This window comes from Stegodyphus dumicola, chromosome 5 (assembly GCF_044657685.1).
Source record: "Stegodyphus dumicola isolate Sdum_Otavi_A_Nest chromosome 5, ASM4465768v1".
In the NCBI taxonomy this organism is placed as follows: Eukaryota; Metazoa; Arthropoda; class Arachnida; order Araneae; family Eresidae; genus Stegodyphus; species Stegodyphus dumicola.
The window spans coordinates 19877880-19903877 of NC_140772.1; the positions used below are offsets into that span (position 1 = coordinate 19877880).

General features: G+C 35.1%; 1 protein-coding gene across 2 annotated transcripts in view; it reads right to left on the reverse strand.

The window, feature by feature from the left end:
- Window positions 1-25998, reverse strand: part of Fntb (Farnesyl transferase beta subunit) — a 90205-nt gene that overhangs the window by 56477 nt on the left and 7730 nt on the right. For both annotated transcript variants that reach the window (XM_035367493.2, XM_085816486.1), the window contains exons 2-3: window positions 15133-15200; window positions 10347-10422 (exon numbers count right to left, since the gene is read on the reverse strand). In XM_035367493.2, coding sequence (XP_035223384.1) covers window positions 10347-10422; window positions 15133-15200 — 144 coding nt within the window. The remainder of the gene's footprint in view (window positions 1-10346; window positions 10423-15132; window positions 15201-25998) is intronic.

Consider the following 25998-nt stretch of genomic DNA (forward strand, 5'->3'; position numbering starts at 1 on the left):
AAAATCTTTTGAATTTATTTTCTGAATATAAATTATACATTTCTTAAAAACTACATAATTTGAAAAATATACCTAAATGATGACTTTTATAAACACTTGCATTATTATTATAATTAACAAATACCTTCATTACAATATAATATGTACTTCAGCAGAGAATAATTCTTTACTAAAAAAAAATGGTACTTTTCCATTTTGCCGGTGCAGGTGATAAAGGCCACCGAAAATGGTACAACTGATGCAAATGGAATATCCCCACTGATAACCTTTTACCTCCACATTTTCAAAACAAGTTGCAGTCATTTCTTATCAGTTATGTTTTTTCCTAATATGTTAATGAAAAATATAATATGAATAATAAGAAAAATCTTTGGACCGGGACAACAAAATGGTAAATAGAAAATATTGGAAATATGGTGAAACTGATATTGTGAGAATCGTAAAGGCATCTCGTACCAGATGGCTGGGCCATGTGTTTAGATATGATGATGCATTTCCAACAAAAAAGATAACCTTTTCGAGAACTGAGGGTTAAGATGAAAAAGGAAGACCACCCACTAGATGGATAGGTGATATCGAAGGTTAATTGGAGTTAACCAATGGAAGATTTATTACACTGAAAGGGGTCAGGTGGAGGGAACTTGGAAAGACAGGCTGCGGTGCTTGTGAAGAAGAAGAATATGAAAAACTAATCGAAATTTGGGATTTGCACAGAAAAGAAGAGGAATCTGTCCGATTTATTCAAGCGAATGGCATTCTGCCTAAAACTGCTACTCGTAATAATAATCATAAAATTAAATTGTATTTCAGGAATGAAATTCAATGGTGCTGCAACCTTTCAGCTTGTTGCAGTAAAAGAAGTATCCAGAAAGGCACATGGTTTGAATCATCAAAACTGAGTTGAAATTCGAGGTTTTTTTATGGTTGGAGTGAAAAATCAACTTCAGTTAAATGGTTTGAAAAGCAGTCATAGAACAGTTGTGGACTAGAATAACTACATGTGCGAGGTTTGTGTTGTTCTTTTGCTTAAATGTCAACAACAGAAAATAGAAAGACCTGGTATCATCATCGAAGTGGATAAAAGTATGTTAACAAAGCACAAAAACAATTCGGGACAGATTCTACCACAACAGTGGATCTTTGGTGGAGTTTGCTGTGAAACAAACAGATGTTTTCCTGTGAAGGTGCCAAACCGATCCATGAGAATATCTCAGAAACAATCAGTTGGATAGCTATGATTTTCAGTTTTTGACCACAGCAAGTGGAAGACTCTAACATGCTTTTTCTTGGCAACACAAGAAGTAAATTAAAGGAGAATATGACACAGCCCATAAGAATTTTGTGCTAAACTTGGGAAGAACAATACTGAAACATCTGAAATGTTATAACATGCATAAATAGTGAAGCGGTTTGTCATTGAAGTGTCTGGTGTACAAATATAGAAAAATAACACTTCTCTGACTCCTATGGAACCAATATTTTATTCCATACGATGTTATAGATTCTTATTCATAAGATTTATTTACATTTTACATGCACGTAGCATCGCGTGACAAAAACTCGGAGTTCTGTTTACTTCGTTCTTTGCGGAGACTAGAAGGTGTTGCCATTCCGCTTTAACTAAATTTAATTAGAAATGTAACGGAACTGAAGCGACACTACACACCCCCTTCCTAGTGACAGCGATTATGGAAAATAGTCTTTAAAGTGATTGGGGAACTTCACATGTCTGCCGGTTCTAGTAGTCTTAGTTTCATGATGATTTTCTGAAGTTCCTTCAGTGTTCTTGAGTGAAGGTGTTTCCCAAAGTTCCGCTTTCTTGGAATGGGAGTTTTGAAAAGGAATATCAGAATCTTGCGCTAGGAAACATGGCTTTAGTCTGTCTATTGAAACTCTTTTAACTTTTCCTTGGATTTCAATATCGAAGTACTTATCCTTTCTTGCTCTTACAGGATACGGTCCAAGATAGACAGGCTGTAGCGACGAATTATTAATGTTGTTGTATAGGAATACGTGAGAACAGTTGGAAAGATGTTTAGAAACAAAGACTGTTCTATTTCCATGGGTGGTGGTAGAACTTGGCTTCATAGCTCTTATTATTTTCTGAAGGTTTTGAGAAAATTCAGACTGTTTCATATGAGGTACTGTTGAAAAGAATTCACCAGGTAATGCTAAAGGAGTTCCGTATACAAGTTCTGCGGATGAGCAACCTAAGTCTTCCTTGATGGCAGATCTTATGCCTAATAGAACGAAAGGCAATGCTTCCAGCCATGATTTTGATTCGAGTAGATGACATTTGAGACTTGCTTTTAAAGTTCGGTGTTGTCTTTCGATCAGGCCATTTGCCTGTGGATGGTACGCAGTTGTAGTGTTTGTATGAAAACCAAGATATTTTCCTAAAGCTTGAAAAAGTTGGCTATCAAATTGCCGACCTTGGTCAGATGTTATGTGATTCGGAATTCCAAAGCGTGAAAACCAAGTATAAATCAAAGCTTTAGCAATAGATTCTGCTGATTGATCTTCTAACGGTACCGCTTCGATCCATCGTGTATAACGATCGATGATGGTTAGAAGGTATTTGAATCCTTTGCAAGGAGGTAGCGGACCCACCAGATCTACGTTTAAATGCTGGAATCTGTGTGGAAGTACTTTGAATTCTCCCAAAGATGAATGTGTATGTCTGTGAACTTTAGATCTTTGGCAAGATAAACATGCTCTAGTCCATAGTTGGCAGTCTTTATTCATATTGGGCCATATGAAACGTCGTGTTATCAATTTTATCGTGGATCTTATTCCAGGATGAGATAAATTATGGATTGAAGAAAATATTTTCTGCCGAAACTTTGCAGGGATGTATGGTCGATTATAATTTGTAGAAGTATCACAGTAAATTTTCTTGTCGCTGTCCGGTATAGGGATCTGTAGGATTTTTAAGTTTGGGTTGTTTTTAAGTATCTCCAAGTCGTCATCTTCTTGACAGTCTACTATAGTTTGTAAGTCTATTGCAGATGGTACAGAAATGGTGTCTATGCGAGAGAGAGCATCAGCGACGGTATTTTCATGCCCTTGTATGAATCGGATATCGGTTGAGAACTGGCCAATATATGACAGTTGTCTAGCTTGTCGTGGCGAAGCTTTTTCCAAATTTTGTTGGAAGGCAAATGTTAGTGGTTTGTGATCCGTGTATATTGCAAAAGTTCGCCCTTCTAAGATGTATTTGAAATGTTTTACTGCTGTATAGATGGCTAAGAGTTCTCTGTCGTAGGCACTATATTTTTGTTGTGCTGATGTCAAATTTCGGGAAAAGAAACTTAAAGGTTGTTTTTCATTATTCACAATCTGATGTAAAACGGCTCCAATGGCAGTATCGGAAGCATCAGTTGTTAGCGATATTTCAGCCTTTTCGGATGGGTGAGTTAAGTTTGTGGCATGAATAAGTGCATCTTTTAAGATCTGGAAGGCGTTTCTTGTTTCTGCCGTCCAGGTTATTTCTTTTCTGCAGTTCTTTTTAATACCACTGAGCAATGTTGTTAAAGGTTGTTGCAATTTCGCACAATTTGGTATGAATCTGTGATAAAAATTCACCATACCTAAAAATCGTCTTAAACTAGTAAATGACTTTGGTTCTGGGAAATTTTTGATGGCATCAACTTTCGTTGAGAGAGGTTTAAGTCCTTCAGCTGACACTTCGTATCCCAGGAATGCAAGTTTTGCTTGACCAAATTTACACTTTGCCGCATTAATACACAGGCCATATTCGTTTAGTCTCTCAAGGACTGCTCGTAGATGTTTTTGGTGAGTTTCTTCATCTGGGGAGGCTATTAGAATGTCATCCAAATAGCAAAACACGAATTCTAGTCCATTCAACACACTGTTCATGAAACGTTGGAACGTTTGGGCCGCATTTCGTAGGCCGAACGTCATGAATGGGAACTCGAATAAGCCAAAGGGAGTGAGAATGGCCGTTTTCGGTATATCTTCTTCGCGAACAGGAATTTGTTGGTACGCTCTAATGAGGTCTATGGATGAGAAAACTCTTTTTCCAGCTAAACTGGAACTGCAATCTGTTAAAAATGGTAGAGGGTATCTATCAGGAATCGTGACATTGTTTAACGCTCGATAGTCTCCACAAGGTCTCCAATCACCTGATTTCTTCATAGCGAGATGTAGTGGGCTCGACCAGTTACTTTTGGATGGTCTGCATAAACCCATTTGGAGCATAAATTCAAACTCCTTTTTAGCCGCTTTAAGTTTCTCAGCTGATAGTCTCCTGGCTTTAGCGAAAACTGGTGGACCTCTGGTTTCGATATAATGTTCGATGTTATGATTTTTAACTTTATTATTAACTACATTGAGTTTTAACAAATCCGGAAAATCGTTAATGATACGTTTATATGGATCATTTACGGCATTTAAAATCGGAATATTATTATTGTTATTTTGAAAACAAGGAGTTCCATTGGTTGTTAAGAATGTAGTACCATCAATCAACTTGCGATTTTTAGAATCTACCAAAAGGTTAAAATTTGCAAGAAAATCCATGCCTATTATCGGTTTGTTTACGTCCGCAATTACAAAAGGCCATGTGAATGATCGTCTGAGTCCAAGATCAAGCTTGTGTAATTTTTGGCCATATGTTTTAATTTTCGTACCATTTGCAGCAAAGAGTTCTAATTTTGAGATGTTTTTTTTATCTGCAGGCAAGGGAGGAATGACAGAAATTTCTGCCCCAGTATCTATTAAAAATTGGGTAGCCGATTCTTTGTCGCTGATGAAAAGACGACTCAGCTGCACCCCTTGTCCCTCCGTCGTCAATGAGAGACAGGGAGCTGGTTTTCCGGACTATTTGTCTGTGATGTTGATGAGTAGTTGCAGGGTTGTTTACACTTAAATGACTTATCACCGAATTTTTTATGATAGTAACAAATATCACTAGATCTGTTACCACTGTAACTCCTATCTCTTGATTTGGATCGGTTACGACAATAGGGACGACTATGACGTTGCTTGCTTAAAGCAGAAACTTGTAAGCTAAGTTCACTAACCTGTTTTTGTAAACTTTCAATCACTTCCGTTTTTACCGTTATGGATGATGCAGCAGCTATTTGGGGAGTAACAGGGTTTAATTCCCAAATCTTATCGGCCATTGTAGCCACTTTTGACAAATCTTCACTACTTACAGATATAATGCTACGCATATTAACGGGTAAACGTTGTAGCCACAATGTTTTTAGGAAAGTATCTGTTACTTTATCGCCAGCCAAATTACGCATCTCACACAGTAATTGAGATGGCTTTTTGTCACCCAGTTCTAACTCACTCAGTAATTTTTTTTTTTTTGAGTCTCTGAATCAGCATATAATGAAATTAGTCTATTTTTAATTGCCTCATATTTATTATCTTGTGGTGGACTTAGCAGAATATCAGATACCTGTGACAAAATATCAGGTTCAATGGAACTTATAACATAATCATATTTTGTTTGATCTACACTAATTTTTGCATTTCTAAATTGTGCTTCTAGTTGAATAAACCATATTTTAGGATCTGGCTTCCAAAAAGGAGGAACTTTAACGCTTACCTTGGCGACAGATGCAGTTGTTGCTTTAATTTCGGTTTCGTCTTCGTCAGCCATTGTAGAATTCGATCACGTCCGGGTCACCAGTGAAGTGTCTGGTGTACAAATATAGAAAAATAACACTTCTCTGACTCCTATGGAACCAATATTTTATTCCATACGATGTTATAGATTCTTATTCATAAGATTTATTTACATTTTACATGCACGTAGCATCGCGTGACAAAAACTCGGAGTTCTGTTTACTTCGTTCTTTGCGGAGACTAGAAGGTGTTGCCATTCCGCTTTAACTAAATTTAATTAGAAATGTAACGGAACTGAAGCGACACTACAGTCATGCTTCAATATTTCAATAATGGAGGTACTTTAAAATGCCTCCGTAATAAAACATGCAAGTATTGGCAAAGCATATTCTAGATGGAACACTGTGGCCACAGATATCAACACTGGCAATCCATGAGTAGAAAATGAACGCAAATCTTTATAAAAACATCTTAAAATATGGTGTTAGTGATTTTAATGACTAAATTTAAAAAAAATCACATTAAAATCAAACAGTATCTAATTTTTTAAATGATGTGCTAAATTCAAAGTTTAAGATAATCTGTAATGAATTTAAAAAGAATTTTAATTAGTGAATACAAAACATAAAAGCTTTTTAAAAAAGTAAAATTGTCCAAAATATTTTACACAAGCCATGTTAGTAGTGCAAGACAATATGCTTACTCTTACGCCTAAATCTTATGATGAGTGCATTAATTCAAAACACATGATTCATAATCTAAGCTGTAAAATCAGCATCTCCAAAATTTAAAAGAGGTTATGAAAAAGGCACATTTTTAGGTTACAAATGCATTATTTCATAGTCTAGAACAGCAGTTCTCAACCTTTTGACTAATCTTTTTTTTGTACCGTCTAAACAAAAATTGAAAAACTTTAAGTTCCACCACTACATTTTACAATGATTACTTTTCAATTTCTCAATAGAAACATTAAAAAAAAAATATATATATATATATATTTTGCCATTTGCACAACCTAATGGCTATATTAAATGTGTACACATAAAAAAATGTTAGATTAAAAATTGATTTTAATTATCAAAATTTAAGTTATAATAGTACTTCAATTCTAAAACTTAGTGTGAAATTTGGGCCTGTTTAAGAGAGATCAGTTTCTTTATGTCTGACCTTATTTCACTTAAATTTAACAATAAATTAAGATCCAATTTAAATTTTGTTCTGTATTACTTTTTTCAAATAAAACATGGAAGAAAATACTTGTTAACACAAATAGGTTGTGCAAGATGGCAATAAAAATTTAACACTTTCAGGACAGGTGTCCATACATGCATTCCCTAAGAACATTTCTTACAGCCGGGTGTCCCATCCACGCATCACTAGAAATTACATTCAGAGGACAGGTGATGCGTATACGCATCTTAAGCTGGAACCTTTTTCTGAAGACCACTAGATGGCATCCTATGTCCATTACTTTTGAAATGAACACAGTTTTAGGTTCCTGACCTTGATATATTCTGCTTGACTTTGGTATTTTACTCATCCACTGTTGCGAGGATGGGGGGGGGAGGAAAGCATAAACAGAAATGGACTCTTTAAATTGCCGCTTATATAAACATTCACATGTCCGATTTATATCCAATTCCTTTTTTTATTCTATTTTTTCCCTCTACTATGTATGGTCTTTTAGTGCTACTATGTGGAGTTTTGTTACGTTTTGCATTGCCTTCAGATATATTTTCGTTTCTTCTCTTTTTATTTCGGAAATCCTCACTCCAGTCTAATATGGTGGGAAGGCACTATTTATCAGAGGAAGAATACCCTCGTATGGTTAATGAAACATTTACTAACACAGATGAGAGTGATGATTCATTTTCTAAAGAGTTAGAAAGCAATGCTTTTTCTAAGAGTTAGAAAGTGATACTTCTCCATGCTTCGAGATTTACCACACTTGGTCTTTTTTAAATTTTGTTACTTCCTACTGTAAATAGTCTTTATTGTGTTGTTTTATTAATTTTAAACTTTATTGATGGATTTTTATCAATTAAAACTTTGGAGTAATTTGAATAGCGCTTCCGAAAATTATTTTATAACACAAGCAATTTTTTAAGTATATTTTCATGTAAAATAAAGGAAAAAAGGTTATTAAGTGCTAATTTTATCATATATAAGAGCTCAAGTAATAATCTAAAATGATACCAAAAATAACGATGCTAGAAGTGAAACTTTTTTTTTCTAAGTTTTTTATAAAATTAGGCTTAGCGGTGCAAAACCTCTCTCCTGTATGGTGACTGCCTTTGATTCTCTTCCATCCCACAAGAGAGTCTTAAACAAAGGTGCACCATTGCGAAAGGGTTAACAGCTTTATTTGAAATGCCTTTAAATTCTTTTTTTCAGCCAAAAGTTAACAAGTGTGTTATATTTGAAAGTTCCATCACAGGAAATATCTATAAATTTTTCTTTTTCTTCATGAGATTTTTAAATTTAATAGTTAATAATACTTTATTTCTTTGTGTACCACCAATTTTTCCCTTGTGTACTACCAGTGGTACACATACCACTGGCTGAGAAGCACTGGTCTGGAAAGCTCTCATTTCATAAAATTAATAGAGATGCTGCATCCTGGATAGAATCCATTTTCCATGCCAATGCGAGAAAGGCAACAGTTATTTTTAAAATAATAATTTCAATCAATAAAATTTTAAAAAGCAGGAAATAAAGGTAATAAAACTCTTACTTTTTTTAACACCATTGTTGTCCTCATATACACAGCGATTTGTTTTCATTTACAATAAAAAGAGAGAGATTTCATAAACCCAGCACTGAACACTGCCACATAAATTGCTTTGCCTCATCTGGGTTGCCACATAACTATTTTGGTGACATACTGCTTTGCCTTATAAGGTATTTTTTCCTTTCTTTGCACATGGCTTCATTGTGTAATTGGAAGCATACTCGATGTGTATTCAGGAAATCCAGAATTCGAATCCCAGTGAGGGCAGTGCACATTTTTCTCGTCTCCAGTATCAAAAACCCTAATGACTCTACAAGTGGTACCCAAACTATAAGGTGGTGGATAATAATTCATCACCATCAAGATTTGGCGACTAGGTCCCCTAATTCCCAGTTGGCCTTCAAAAGGGAAAGCATATAAGGTATTTTCTTCCTGCTCTCCATATGCCTTCGTGGTGTAATTGGAAGCATACTCAGCGCGTATTCAGGGGGTTCAGAGTTCGAATCCCCTTGGAGGGCAGTGAACATTTTTCATGTCTCTAGTATCAAAAACCCTAATGACTCTACAGCCTCATGAATACTTTATTGCAACTCTTTGGTGGTGGGTACATATAGTTAGAAAGTACCGGATTTTTTGCAATTACTGCCTTTAAAGCCCACTTGCACAGAGCCGATTTTGAGGGGAAAAAAAAAAAAAAAAAACACCACCACATTTCCTTAAGAAATTGCTCCATAAAAATACTCATACCATGTTTCAATTGTGGTACTGATATTACTGTCAATGATCGATGAGAGAGTATTAGCATACTCTCCATATGGCCTGGATGTAAAATCAAATGATTTCTAGACATTTCCAACACTGAAAATGCAATTCTGAAAGAAAATTCCCTTTAGATGAAGAAGTGAAAATGGATATAACCATTGTGTTTAAAGGGCTGCCACAAAATGGGGGCTATTTTCATGTTTTCATATTGTTTATAAATAATGTAAAGGTATATATTTTGAAATAATGATAATAATACAGTCAAAAGTCGTTAATCCGGACTCGTCCGGACTTCGGCGATTCCGGCTTATATAAAATTAAAAATATGAAACCGTAATTTATGAAATAAAGAACAATTATGATCTAAAGGGTATCAAAATTTACAAAAAAAAAAAAAAAAAAAAAAAAGCTTAATATTTATTTGTTTACTTTATTAAACATTTCTTTCAATGTAAGTAGTTTAAATTGCTTTGTTTTATGTGCTAATACTTTCTATTTAATTCTATATAAACAGACATAATTTTTTGTACAGTTACAAAGTTAAGCTGTTCAAGTCCTGTAATTGCTGTGCCAAGAATACCGACTAACTTGTCAATCGAAATTTTTTCGTTTTCACTAACCTCTCTGTCCCTTTCTTCATGCATTTATCCATTTTTTGCAGCAATTCCACTTTTTGTTTGATGGACTTCGAAACATACTTTCGCTGTGTAGATCCTTTGGGAGCTCCAGCATCAGAAATTCTATTTGACATAATCGAAAGTTCAAGCTTACTTTTATAAAATTCTTCTAACAATCTGCAAAAAATAACAAGCCAGATCCAATTCGAAGATTAAGGAACAATGCAATCTGCAACATTAAGTGAAATAGATAATTATATAATTTTAGCTTATACCGTCTGTTATACATTAAACGCGCATGCGTAAACGCTTGCGCACACGCATATGTGCAGCCGTAAAGGTCTTACGCGCATGCGTCAACACGACACATGCGCAGAAAGTTTATAGCTTTGAGGTCCAGATTATAGATCATTCCGGATTATGGGTGTCCAAATTAACGACTTTTGACTGTATAGGTCTCAGCAGATAGATCTAATTCTGAGTATAGGAATTAAGTCTTAAAAAGTCTTCAATTTAGCCATGTACTTATAAATAACCTTTTTATTCGAAAACATTATAAAGATTATTTACATGTTAAAATCAATTAAAAATTTAGAACAGTCTCAAATCAGTATAAACTGCAAATGAGTACTAACCTGCAATGTAGTTGGCAACACATTTAAACCTTTTTTAAGGAACTGCAAATGCTTCTCCCTCAATAATGTCGGGCACCTTTAAATAAACCAAATTCGCCAACAGTTTTTTATGTAGTAAACAACCACTTAACATAATTTGCAATACAGGTCAAAACATTTGTGCAAATATTCAGATAGAAACCAAATGATTTACTTCGGGTCAGAACAATATTCCTTGTAAAGCATTTCATCATGATTGGTTTAAAAAGAAACAGTCCTCAAACAAAGATGTTAGCATACCATAATGTTTTAAAAGAAAAACAACATATGTAATCCTCAAATAAAATAGTACAGAAGATGCAAAATGGGGCTATTAAAACATTATATACTGAACAGATTAAAAAAAAGTTAAAATTAAGACCATATTTTTATAGTTTTACATAACATATTTTAATAAACTCAAAATTTTAAAGTGATTTAATCATTTTTCATTCATTTCTTTTTTTTTCTTCTAAATTTAAGAGATCAAATGACAAAGTAATTTCTGTATAAAACATTCGACTACTGATATCATTATTTACAATACTTATATCAACTCTCCGTCATGCTAAACCCTTGGCTTTTTTAACAGTACCAAACTAATGTGGGTACCTTTTGATTCCCAGATACACACAATTACATTTTACACATAATTATTTTATGTACTTTTCAAGAAGTCATGCTAAACCTAAATTCTGATTTGCAATTTATTTACATTAGAAAAAGGAGTTATGTGTTTGCCAAATATATTGGCCATTTCTGGATATTCCATATGGCCGCTAAATATAACTCACGAAAACAAACATTTAATAAAATTGCATATAGCAGTGGTGCAAGATACAGACATAAATCACAGCATACATAATCATCAGTTATATCATAGCACAATACATATTCATGGTGTTATATGTTCAAGACATCAAAATTAGTTCTGTAACAGCACTAGCATTTTTTTTTCGGGAAAAGTGGGAGTGAAGAAACTATTCACATTAAATGCAGCAAAATTTAGCTTGGAATGTTAGACTCAAAAGATATATATAGGGACAATTACACATGCAAGGCATTCAAATGCTGATGTGTTAGAAAAATGTTAACAGAAGAGGCATCATTGACACTGATAAAATGATTATTCATAAAGCAGCAAATAAACTCCAATATATTGGCCATATACTTCCACATTAGTGGGTCTTCTAGATACCTCATTGTTCATTGTGCACACCAGCAAAAGATAATAAGAGAAATATAATAAAGGTTCCATAATTTATTTAAATTCTTAGAAATCTTACTGCATAACACAATAAAATAGGAATTTGAAGTTAACTATCATTGTATTGGATTGGTCCATAAGTTCTGGCTTTTTTAAGTGCAGGTTTCCACAAAAATAAAAAAGAAATAAACAATAAATCCATTAATAATGCATCTTCCTTCATTTTTTACAACTTCTTCCCAACATCCAACAAGCTGTTCAGAGCCTGGACAGTAGAAATCAACTGGTTTTGACTCGAAGAAATCGTCCAGCCAAGCCTTCAGTTTCACGTCTTATTGAAAGAAACTGCACTGGAGAGAGATTAGAACAGATGAAAATCTGAAGGTGCCAAATTAGGAGAACACGGAGGATGTGACAGCACTTCCTGGCCAAACGTTTGAATGGCCTCCTTTGTTGTATTGGCAATGTGAGAGCAGGTGTTATCCTGTTACAGAAGAACAGCATGTTGCACCGATCATGTCATTTTTGCTGGACAGTGTTATCGAGTCATTGCATTTGTTGGACGTAAAGTTCTGCCTTCACAGTTTGGTTCCAAGGAAGCAATTCAAAATGGGTGATGCCTTCCCAATCCCACCATATGCACAACATCATTTTGCACAAGTAACGACCATGTTTTGTTCATGGTATCGCCTGTTTGTTGGGACTTACGGCCCGTCTACACGAAGCGATTTTTCTCGGCCAACTTTCTCGTAGAGTAACAATTTTAAGGATCTGCGCATGCGCCAAAAATCAGTCATGTTCTCTGCTGTGATTTCAGAAATGGTGTCCACTGCTCACTAGCGCACGATAAAATTGGAGTCGCTAGCCAATAAGATTGCTTTGAGTGATCATGTGCTTTTCTCCTCATTTGGAATAATAAACATGGCTGCATCTCGTTGGAGCGAAACTCAAATTTTTTGTTGTGTTGTGGGAAACGAGTAATGTAAATTTTAAAAATAAAAAATTAAGGGATTCTCTTATTTTGGTAAGCTTTGTCTTCCCCATTACTTTATATATTCAAATATTTTCTATTCGGGATGAAAATTATTTTAACACCCCCAAGAAAAGTTCCAAAAACTATTAATGATGTCATGTCAAGGATACTAGATGAAAACATTTAGAAACTACTTGAAACTGTGGTCGCACTTATTGAAAAAATTCAGAATGCAAAATCTCCAGTCGAGAAATTACGGGCCGATTTAAAGCAGTGCAAAGACTCATTGATTTTCCCGAAAATGGGAGTGAATCACGTGATGAACTACATAGCTTTTCCAACACCTCCCACATGAGCTATCATAGCTCAGTGGTAAAGACTAGAGCAGGTTTTCTCCGTACATCAAGATCGTAGGTTCGATCCCCTAAACTAATTTTGGACTTTCCGAGCCTGCAAGGACTTTTTAATTTCGTTTCTCCATCACTAAATTTGAATTGCATGACTTAAAAGTCACTTTTTAAATTTAATACAATATTGCTAAATTTTATTAGCTGATTAACTGATAGAGTCATATGATCATAGTTTTCAGACTGTATTAGTTATTTAATTATGCTGATATTTTTTTTTAATGTTCAATAAATATACTACTTTACACCTTTATGATATTTCTTATTTGAAATTTTTGCACTGAAATTACACTGTCGCTTTGTAATGTAGTAATCTTTATTCTTTTTTACTGCTTTTTACTCATACTGGTTTGATTTTCATGACATTATTGTCATTAATAAAGGTTTTGATTTAAAGCACAGTAGTTGCTTATTTTTTCTGAAACATGGTTATTTTATTATTTCAAGATTTAAGTGCACAAATAGGAGTGCCAGGAAATGAAATTTAAAAATAAACAAATAAATAAATAAAAGAAAAAGATTAATCTGTGTACTCAGTACACAAAGGAAAAGCATTCTTTTTTTTAAATTTTGCTGCAAACTAAATTTAACAAAAAAATCAAAATCATGCGGCATCATCCGTAAACACTTTCCAAATTGTACCGTGTCTTCAATACACAACTCCAGGAGCAGGGTATTATGAAGGGACCACGAATTTCTCGTCGTTTGACCCAATTTCCGGTCTAAACTTTTTTCCCCCTTTTGTAGCAGTAGCTAAGTTCAAAATTGCAGCTGTATCTATAGTACCAATTTAAAGTAAAATAGTCATCCATTATTTTGACTATTTGACAACACCGTAAGCTTTGTTTACAAATCGTAGGCAGTGTGATGTTGTAGAGGGCAGGAACACTTCCTTTCACAGTGATTGGCTGAGTGAATTTCTGTACTAACGAGAAAATCGTTCTGTGTGGGCAGGCGAGCTATCTCAGATATTGTCGGCCAGCTAAGTCGGCCGAGGAAATCACTACGTGTAGGCGGGCCTTAAGCCATTGCTTGCACTGCTTCATATTGGCATACAAGCACCATTTTTTGTAACTGGTAACTATTGAGTAGAGAAATTGCTGTTTGTATACACCAAGTTGACCAATGATGACAAGCAAACCAGTGGAGATCACAGCTTGTTTATTTATTTATTTATTTTTATTTATTATTTATTTTTGTTGTCATTAAAAGCATGCAAAATCCATATGCCTAACTTTTTAACCTTTTTGATCAGGTGAAGGTCTATGTTACTATCGGAGCATTCCATTAGCTCTGCCAACTCCCTCGTCGTTTGGCACGGATCTCTTCGTGAATACAATGATTCAGTCACTCCTCATCGTACTGAAGGGAGCATCTAGTGCGATGAATGTCTTTGAGGTCAAAATTGCTGTCTCTGATTTGCTTAAACCAATTTTAATACATTCTAAGAGGTATTGTTTCTTCGACATACACTTTACAAATCTTTTGAACAGCGGTTTTGGCACCTTGATTAAACGCAAAAAGCAGGTGTTGAAAATGTTTCCCCCCCTCAACTTGACACTTCATTTTAACGAATTGGAAAGAACAAAAAGTATATCAGCATAAAAAAAAACTAAACACACTAATTTGTAGAGCACATAATTCTCTATCAAATAACATTAAACACATTGCCAAAGCACTTTTTTTCGTGCAAAATTTCACTTAAAAAAATGCCGAGACTTATAGGGCAAACTAATATATAACTTGTATACTTTATCATAACTAATATTCAAGATACAAAAATTGATACAAAAACTAAAAGAAGTGAGGAAGAGCAAAATAAAAATACCAAAAAATGCCCTGTCACTACTCAGAATCCTATCTCACAAAAAATTTACATTAAGGAAGAAAATAAATGATCCTTTTAAAACCATTCTGAAGGATATTAAAAAAAATATTGGTAGTGACACAGAATGCAAACCATCACTTTTAGTTGGTAATTTATTTTTTAGATGGGGTCATTTATTTTTTAGATGGGGATTGATTTAATCACCAGTTTTCCCCACCTTTTTATTGCACATTTGAATATGAAATTTGTTTAATTATTTTTTGAGAAGACATTTTATTGGCAATATTAGCAGCATTTCAATGTAAAATGCCTGCAGAGATCAGAATAAAATCTTAAATTAAAAAAATACGTACTTTGGGTCTATTTCAACAATATTCTTTATTACTTGGATACATTTTTGTACAGAATCTTCCACTTCAATCTGTAATGCAAAACATCCAAAAGTAAAATGCTAATACTTAAAAGAAAAAAAAAATTAAAATAATAAATATATTTCATAAGCAGATACATTTTGTAGGTTATAAGGTATTTCTCCCGCCTTCCTAGTATAGTGGTCAGCATATTGAGCCGGTATTTCAGAGTTCCATGGTTCAATTCCCAACGAAGGCGGTTCCCATTTTTCATCTTTCCTGCTTCCAAAAATATACCTAATGTCTCTACAGTGGCACCCGATACTAAAAGGGATGTGGATGATGACTCTCCACATCCAGGATTTGGCGATTGGATCCCTTAAAAAGCCCTAGTTGCCCTTTAAAAGGGAGAGTATATAAGGTATTTCTCCTGCCTTCCTAGTGTGCCTTTGTGGTGTAGTGGTCAGAACACTGAGCCGGTACTTCAGAGGTCCGTGGTTCGATTCCTGGCGAAGGCGGTTGCTATTTTTCATCTTTCCTGCTCCTAAAAATATACCTAATGTCTCTACAAGGTATTAAAATGAAATCACATTCTAATTTTAAAGCTGGTTTTAACATATAATAAATCTCTGGAAGAAATAAACTATCAAAAGGCCTAGCATTTACAGTGGTGGCCAAAATTGTGGACACTTTTGGAAATTTTTATGTTTTTGAACTTTGCTTATAGAAAACGTTACGTTTCACAAAATGCAAACTTGTATATATCATTTTAAAGAGAAATTATTACTGAATTCAATACAAAACACAAAATTCAATTATTTGCAATACAAAAAAAGTTAAACGATAATAGTTATCGATATACATTAGATAGTGATGATTGCAGTGAGTTATCAGTACTTAGTAGGGTACCCTTTAATTTTGATTACAGCTTCACATCGATGTTTCATTCAGCTGACAAGAGTTTTAAGCTCTTCTTTCGTTATTACATGATGCCAGGAAACAATTGTAGCCTCAATTAGTTCCCTTTTATTTGATGGGCGCCTCATTCGGACAAGAGTTTTCAAACGATCAAGAGTTTTTCATTTTCAAGAGTTTCTCGATGCGAGTGCTATCTCGCATCGAGGACACTGACTAACGCAAAACAGAAATACGCCCAAATCGATAAAGAAGCACTGTCAAAGATCATAAACCTTTAGTGGCTATTTTCACAGCCATCCGACTTTAACATTATGCACTGATATTGCAGGCATATCAGTTTGATATTGTGTATCGAAATACCAAGGAACACGGTAATGCTGATTGCCTGTCACACCTGCCTCTTAAATCTGAAGATTTAAGCATTAAGGATAATGTTGAAATATTCCAACTCTCCCAAATTGAAACTCTTCCAGTAACAGCTAGGGAGATAGCTCGGGAAACGTGAGCTGATGAAGAATTAAATAGTCTTTATATGAAATTAAAATCTGGAGAAAGTTTGGACGGTAGGGAAGCAGAGAGTACACCTTACAAGATGACTGTATAATGAGTGGTCAGAGGGTAGTTGTTCCAAAAAAACTCCAAGTTAAAATTCTCGAAGAGCATTTAGGAATCGTTAAAATGAAGGCAATCGCCAGATATTACGCCTTTTGGAAGGGAATTGATCATGATATTGAAGAAGTTTCTAGGAACTGTGTCAGTTGTATTAAGTTCAAATCAGATCCAGTAAGGACAAGGGTCTATCCCTGGGAATATCCAAGTGTGCCTCGGGAACGCATTCATGTAGATTTTGCAGGCCCTATTTTTGAACGAATGTTCTTGATTATCATTGACGCACATTCTAAATGGCTAGAAGTGTATACCCTAAAGTCAACAAATTCCTTTCAGACAATTGAATGTTTGAGAGACTGTTTTGCAAGATACGGACTGCCTTTAGTAGTAGTGAGTGACAATGTCCTCAGTTCACATCAGGGGAATTTGAAACTTTTATAAGGAATAATGGAATTAAACACAAAACGTGTGCTCCGTTTAAAGCAGCAAGTAACAGGCAAGCAGAGCGGTACATTTACACAGTTAAACAAGCATTACGTGCAATGCAAGGTTATCCAGAAAATATTAAACAAACACTTGCCATATTCCTCATGAATTATAGAAAGGCACCGAACTTGACAACCTTGTTAAGTCCAGCAATGCTATTCTTAAAAAGAGAAATTAGAACTCGAATTGATTTAGTTGTTCCAAATCTTAGATGAAGAGTGGAATAATGCATCCGAAGGAATACTTATGATTTCAAAGACAGAAATTTTGAGATTGGAGAAAAGATTACCATTCGGGATTATAGATCGGCAAATTCCCGATGGAAAATTGGCAGAGTGACAAATAAGGAGAGAGCGCTGCATTATACAATTGGCGTTCAAGGAACTTTACTGTGCCGACATGTTGATCAGATCAGATCGGTAGGGAGCGAGGTTCCGTCTGCACCGGTAATCTATGAACCTCATATGGCTGCTACTTCAGATGGCAACGTGAAGCCACAGGCTCCGGACAAGGACATCGAACAAAGAAGTGAAGCTGTGCATCAATGATGCGTAGCGTCTGAGAGAGAGTTACAAAATGTTTTCATCATTGCCAAGAAGTCCAAACAATGATGGTCGAATTCTAACAACTGATCAACAATGCGAACTTTGATAAGCAGGTCTTGATAATCAGTTGTCAACAATTATTTGTTGTTATTAAAATTTAACATTATAAAATTAACAAAAATAATATAAGACTCATATCCTGGTAAAGTAGCCACATCGCCGCCGAAAAACATATTCTTCCATTGTTCCCTAGCTTATCATGCATTCTTTAAAAAACATCGGGACCTTTTTTAAAACGCTGTGGGACACGGGACAAATTTTTAAAAATCGGGACTGTCCCGCCAAAAGCAGAACGTCTGGTCACCTTAATATATACCCAATCCTTTAACTGGCTTTTATTTTTGAAATCATTGGTCGTAGATATATACAGTCAAAAGTCGTTAATTCGGACACCCATAATCCGGACCTCAAAGCTACAAATTTTCTGTGTGCATCAAGACCATTATGGCAACGAATATGCATGCACAAAATATGTTTACGAATGCACGTTTAATGTATAATGGACGGTATAAGCTAAGCTAAAATTATCTAATTCAGTTAATGTTACAGATTGCGTTGTTCCTTAATCTTTGAATTGGATTCGGCTTTTTATTTTTTGCAGACTGTTAGGGCAATTTTATAAAAGTAAGCTTGAACTTTCGATTATGTCAAATAGAATTCCTGATATATATTTACTAATATGTAAAGGATCTACAAAGCGAAAGTATGTTTCCAAGACCATTAAACAAAAAGTGGAATTGCTGCAAAAAATGGATAAAGGCATATCCTTTGTTTATCTAAACTTTAATGTTTGTTTATCTAAACTTTGTTTATCTTTAACGCCCCGGCGCACAATGAATTGGAAGATGATCTGTCAGCACTATCCTTATCTTCAGGGCAGATGTTTTCATTTTATTTGGCTTATAATTCCTTACTAAATGTAGTATTTCATCTCGATGTACTCCGTCTTTGATATGATTGATTTAAATAAAATTCCTCGTCATTATAATTCGCTTCCGATAGCGAAGAAAGTGACAGAGGTTATTGAAAATGAAAAAATTTCGATTGACAAATTAGTCGGTATTCTCGACACAGCAATTATAGGACTTGAACAGCGGAACTTTGTAACTGAACAAGAAATTATGTCTGTTTATAGAATTAAAGAGAATGTATTATCACATAAGAAACGAAGCAACTTAAACAACTTACATTGAAAGGAATGTTGAATAAAGTAAACAAATAAATATTAAGCTTTTTTTTTTTGTAAATTTTGATACCCTTTAGATCATAATTATTCTTTATCTCATAAATTATGGTTTCATATTTTTAATTTTAGAATTTCTGCATGCTATCTTACCATAATCCGGAATCGCCGAAGTCCCAACGAGTCCGGATTAACGACTTTTGACTGTACTTCCAGTATCGAAGTGTTTTAAATGATAAAAATATTCATGCTTTGGCAATTTCAAATTTTAAAACAAAAATCTGGACAAATAACAAAATCTAACTTTGAATGCAATCTACCGATTCCAAAACTTATATTTGTGAAAGCTTTACAATCATTATGAAAAAATAAAAATAACAGAAGTTTCACTCCCATACGACAAAATTTGACTGGGATATTTAATTTCAGAATTTGCAATTTTTTATGCCATTTTCAAATTGCCTTAAATAATTGATTAATTATAAGGTATTTTTTCTTTCCTTCCAGCATGCCTTTGTGGTAGCACACTCGGTGCACAATTGACAGGTCCAGGTTCAAATGCTGGTGAGAGCAATGCTCATATTTATGTCAGGGAAAAAAAAAAAAAAAAAAAACTAATGTCTCTAAAGTGGCACCCAAAATAAAAAGTGGTGGATGATAATTTGTCATCACTAGGATTTGGCAATTGGGTTCTGTTATCCTCAGTTGCTCTTTAAAAGGTATTTAAAGTATATAAGGTTAATTTCTCCCTCCCTCCATCATGCCTATCATGGTGTAATGGAAGCCCATTCAGCATGTATTCGAGAGGTCCAGGTTGAGTGCTAGCAAGGGCATTGCTCATATTTCACGGCTCCCACATTAAAAAAAAACCTAATGTCTTTATAAATTAAGTTAGATTAACACAAGGAAACAAGTTTAAACAAAATGCAGTAATAAAAATGTGCATAATTTAATAGTCATACTTTTAAGACTTGCTTTCGAAACATGAATGGTCCTGACTCGGAACAGGGTGCTTACTTAAGCTATGTTCAAGAAATTGTGAAGTAGACAATACAAGCAGGAAGGGTATACGAAACCCTTTATTTTCTATCTTTACAGGTATTTCCGAACTTCGGGATACAGAGACCAACCACTTGTGGTCTAAACGTAAGAATATAAAAACTACTAACTAAAACTCTAACTAAAACTAACTTTGAATTAGTATACAAGTGCCTAGCATTAAGATTGGCCTTTATTTTAACAAAGGTCCGTATGTAGTACGGCGAGCTGCTAAAACTACGATACGTTTGTAATTATCAAGAGGACTAAACCTCTGGCCTTGAAGGCAACCAGCAACAGAGCGAAAACTCGTAAAACTACAATGGCAAGAGGCTTGCTTCCAATAACTCCTTCCTCTCTCTCGCTTGGCAAAAAGCCACAACTTAAGTACTTGGCATTAGCAAGACAATTTGCATAAATAAGTTAAAGCGTTTTATTCTGGCCGGAAGTAGAAATTAAGAAGTGATAGTAAAGATTTAAAATAAAATAAACGTTAGTAAAACTTAAGATCCTTACATACTTCCCGCCAGAATTAATTAGTTTGAAACTGAGGTCTAAAACGACCTTGTTGAAAACTTTTAGCTCTAGAATCTAACGCGAGGCCAATCTTTTACAAACATTTCTCACTAGAAACTATTTAATCTAGAAATTAAAAAGTCGTTTTTACATGATCAACTCCATGGACAATTACTTTTCATCTGTACTGCATCTATAAACAGGAGTTTCTTAGTTGAATCTGGTTCCTTCCAGAGATCTGGAAGGAAAACTAGTTTAATGAAATGTTAAACAATCAAATGGCAAGTAACATGAATATGTATATTTTTCTTTTAAAACTATTCTTATTTCATTCACGCCCTTATTTAATTATCTCCCCGTGCTCTCTGACATGTGTTGTAAAGAAAAACACCAAACACGTGCGTGTCTATGTACAAGTGTTCAACACTACTGCCTGCAATCAAAACACTAGCGTGTTAAAATTGAACACAACAAAACCTCAGAACACACCTTATACAGTCAAAAGTCGCTAATTCGGACACCCATAATCTGGAATGATCTATAATCCGGACCTCAAAGCTAAAAACTTTCTGCGCATGCGCCGCGTTTACACATGCGCATAGGCATTTACGCGTGCGCGTAAGACCTTGACGACTGCGCATATGCGTGTGCGTAAGCGCAGAATACGTTTTCGCGTGCGCGTTTTATGTATAATGGACGGTATAAGCTAAAATTATCTAATTATCTATTTCAGTTAATGTTGATGATTGCATTGTTCCTTAATCTTCGAATTGGATCCGGCTTATTATTTTTTGCAGACTGTAAGAGCAATTTTATAAAAGTAAACTTGAACTTTCGATTATGTCAAATAGAATTTCCGATGCTGGAGCTCCCAAAGGATCTACAAAACGAAAGTATGTTTCGATGTCCATAAAACAAAAAGTGGAATTGCTGCAAAGTGGATAAAGACATGAAGAAGGTGACAGAGAGGTTAGTGAAAAGGAAAATATTTCGATTGATAAATTAGTCGGTATTTTCGGCACAGCAATAACGGGACTTGAACAGCGGAACTTTGTAACTGAACAAGAAATTATGTCTGTTTATAGAATTAAAGAGAAAGTATTATCACATAAAATGAAGCAACTTAAACAACTTACATTGAAAGAAATGTTTAATAAAGTAAACAAATAAATATTAAGCTTTTTTTGTAAATTTTGATACCCTTTAGATCATAATTGTTCTTTATTTCATAAATTACGGTTTCATATTTTTAATTTTAGAATTTCTGCATGCCATCTTACGAGATTTAAACTGATGATCTATAATCCGGAAAAATCGATAATCCGGAATCGCGAAATCCCGACGAGTCCGGATTAACGACTTTTGACTGTGTTCATCTCTGAACCCTGAGGTACTATTCTGAAAAGTGGATAACTGTGAGGTGTAGCGTCAGAGAGCCTAACTACATTCATTCAACCTTTAGCACATATTCACAATAATTTGCTCTTTTTACAGTCGTACGAATAAGTTAAAATTTTGGTATTACTCTAACATTTTCGCTTTAAATATAGCACAGTATTTCTTTACTTTTAAGATAACAGTTCACATTGTACATAAGGACATATTAACATGCCATTAATTTTACGCATTTTAAAACATACATTAGTAGTACATTGTTTGTTAACTTCTATTCTTTTCCAAGCAAGTGCTAATTCTTCTACATTGAAATACTACATTTCAAAAGTCTTTCAGACTAAAACTTCTTTCTTGCCAGAATCTTTTAAATAAAATTTTATACAATAATTTTACAACTTTCTTAAGGTACCTTTCTCAAAGATTATCAATGCTTTTACAATATTCAAGTATTCACACATTCCTATTATACAATAATTTTAAATAATTTTAGTTTTACTCTCGAGTAATTGAAAAACATAATACCAAAATAGGTAACAACTCATTTCTCGCCTTTTTGGCGATAAAGGTAGGCCTCACATGAGGTAAAACTTCTTAAAATCTGCCACTTGCAGTAAGAATGAAAAATTTAACTTAAAGTTTCAAAGTAACATAAAGTATTACTTATCTGTGTGATATTCAGACATCCTTTTTGCTGCCCAGTCCTGGAAAGTGGCGAAGACTACCGTCTGGTTTATCTTCCGTCTTGTGCGGGGTTGCCTTTCGGTTCCTTCCTCCGTGTGCTTCCTTTTTCTTCCAGTTCGGTCATCCTTGAAGACCTTCTTCTTAGCATCTGCTTGTGGTCTCGGCCGTTTGATGGCAGCTGGTCTTGGCGGAACCAGGACAAATCTGTCTCGTTGTTGCCTGGATCTCGTTGCTGACTGTTCAAACTTTTCTTGCTTCCTTGCATCTGCAGCTGGTTTTCCTTCGTCAAATCGTCGACATTTGCTGCATAGACTCCTGTCCGATGGCTAGATCTTCCGTTTTGGAGCCGTGTTATGATTGCTGCCATTTCTCCTGGCTCTCTTTGCGTTAGTCGAACTTCTCCCTTAACATAACTAAGGATAATTTTCACTATATTTCTATTGACTCGTTCCGCTATATTTGATTGCGGCCGATATGGGACCATTTTTAAATGACGTATGCCCAGTTTTTGGCACATGTCTTTAAATATATTACTTACAAATTGAGGACCATTATACGATATAACATTTAGGGGCACCCCGTATTTTAAAATATATTTATTTAAAATAGAATCAGTAACTAATTTCGCGGAGGCTCGTTTTAAGGGAACAATTTCGGTCCACTTACTAAAATGATCAACCATAACAAGGAGATACCGACTTTTATTTAACTGACTTTTCGGGAAAGGGCCCAATAAATCGATGCCAATTATTTCATTTGGAAATTCTGATTTAATGCTATTTAGAAACCCAGCCGGGCAGAAATTAATATAATTAACTGCTTGACATGTTGGGCAGGACTGGACATACGCCCTTGTTAACTTTTGCAGCTCAGGAAAATAAACTGCTTCGCGTACGCGTTGGATGGTTTTTCGAATACCACCATGAGAAGCTAAAGGCGAGTCGTGCAACTACTGCAATATATTTAATCTAAGACTAGCTGCGATAACAGGTCGAAATTCGTTGTTGGAATTCATAGTTTTTGTATAAAATAATAGACTGTCTATTAGTTCGTAATGGGCCGCCCTATTTCTTATCGCCACAATATCTTCGTGGCTAAAATTTTCAGGATCTTTTAAATAATCATGAATATTTTTAAATTCCGGATCCTTACCCAGTTCGGTTATTACAGTTTCTCGGGAATGTATCGTACATGCTGTGAACATTGCCACCTTTACAGTATTACCTTTTTCATCTATTTTTATTCTGGATAAGGCATCTGCTACGATATTTTTCTTTCTGGGGGTGTGCTTAATTACCAAATTATACTCTTGTAACTTGAGTGCCCATCTTATTAACCTTGGGGATAAGTTTTTCCCTGAGTACAATCTAGTTACCGCCGCATGATCAGAATACACTGTTACTGGCGCACTTCCAAAATAGACTCGGAACTTTTGCACTGCTAACAGAACTGCAAGTGCCTCTCTCTCAGTCGTGGAATAATTTCTTTGAGTTTCATTTAAAGTTCTACTAAAAAATGCCATGGGCTGCTGATTCTGCAAAAGTACTGCTCCTACCGCATAATCCAAAGCATCCGCTGAAATTTCTAAATTCTCATCGTTCTCAGGAAATTTCAAAACAGGGGCTTGCGTTAATGCTTGCAATTTTTCAAACGCACTATTGGCTTCGGCCGTCCACAAGAATCTTGCCTTTTTCCTTTTAAATTTTAACAATGGTTCAGCAATAGCTGCAAAGTCTTTTATAAAGGACCTATAATATGAACAAAGTCCTAGAAAAGAAGACAGCTTCTTCGCCGTATTTGGTGGCAGATACTTTTGAACAGTGATTATTTTTGATTCGTCTATCTGGATTCCTTTCTGAGAAATTTTGTAACCTAAGTATTTTAATTCAGGGGCTGCAAATTTGCACTTTTCGACATTAACTTTTAGACCGGCCTCATATAATAATGAAAACACCTCTCTTAAATCTTTTATATGTTGGTCCAAATTATCACTAGTAATAATGATATCGTCTAAATATATAAATGTCGTCTTTCCTAGAACAGGCCTTAGCACAATGTCCATACATCGCTGAAATGTTGCAGGTGCCCCTGAAAGACCAAACGGCATACGCAAGAATGCATAACTGCCATACTTGGTTATAAAAGCAGTCTTAGGCACATCCTCTGGTTTTATACCTATTTGAAAATAACCAGTAGTTAGGTCTAACGTAGTCATGTGTTTTGTAGAAGTTATGTTCCTTAAAATTTCTTCAATAATAGGTAACGGATATACCGGATATTTAGTCATGAAGTTTAATTTATGATAGTCAATCGCAAAACGCCACCTTTTCGGATGTGTTACTGGATAATCGTTATTTTTCTTACATAACACAACCGCTACTAGCATAACTACTTCAGATGGGCGTTATGATCTTTTTACGTAACATATCTCGAATGTGCCACTCTATAATTTTTTCTTTATTTTTATCGTACCGATACGGCTTGTGGCGAACTGGCAGTGAATCTCCTGTGTCGATATTATGGTTAGTCACTTGAGTAAATCCGGGAATATCACTAAATAACGAAGCAAATTCACTTACCACTTGGCGAATTTTTTGTTGCTCTCCCGTAGGCAGGTGGTTGAGATTTAACGTGGGTGGTTCTCTATTTTCTTCGAGCACTGGTTTCATAGTCAGCTTAAGGGACGCTTGGTTAAAATCCAGCATTGCTTCTGCCTCTGAAAGAAAATCTATCCCTAAAATTACATGTGCTTGGAGATTTTTTACGATAAAAAACATGATCTTTACTTGCTCCTTAATGTGAATAAAGAGTGGTATTTTACCTATGCATTTGCATCTTTCCCCCTGCGCAGCTAACACTGTCGTATTATCCGAATTATATATTCTGTATCTACGGAAGTATTTCCTAAAAAAATCTTCTGCAACACAGGAACACTGCGCGCCTGTATCCAGGAGTGCGGTGACTGGAATATTGTTTACCAAAACTTCAATCTTTGGAAGAATCAAATTTTTCACAATAACTGTATTTAACTTGAAGGAAGAGGGGTTTACTTGGCCTTCGGATTTCCGCACCCCCCCATCAGCAGAAATCCGTTTTAGTTTAAATCTTCTTTCTTCCTTTCTATGCCTTCCTTCTTTTTCTGCTGGCCTTCAGACTTTTTTCTGGCTTACTATTGAACTGTCAACGTTCGCCGGTTGTTTTTGGATACTCAGGTTTCCTTGCCAACTGATTCGACTTGCTTCCGTAGCCGTGTTCTTGGCGCACCAAATTGGTTTCGTTGCTCATACTGGCGTCTTCTTTCAATGTCCGCCGTTCTACTTTCAAACTGGATTGCTAGCTCAAATAACTTTTCCAGTGTAGTCGGGTTCCTTAATTCAATAAAGTCTTGTACTTGGGGAAGTAACCTAGGCAAAATTACTTGGATTATCTCAGGACCTG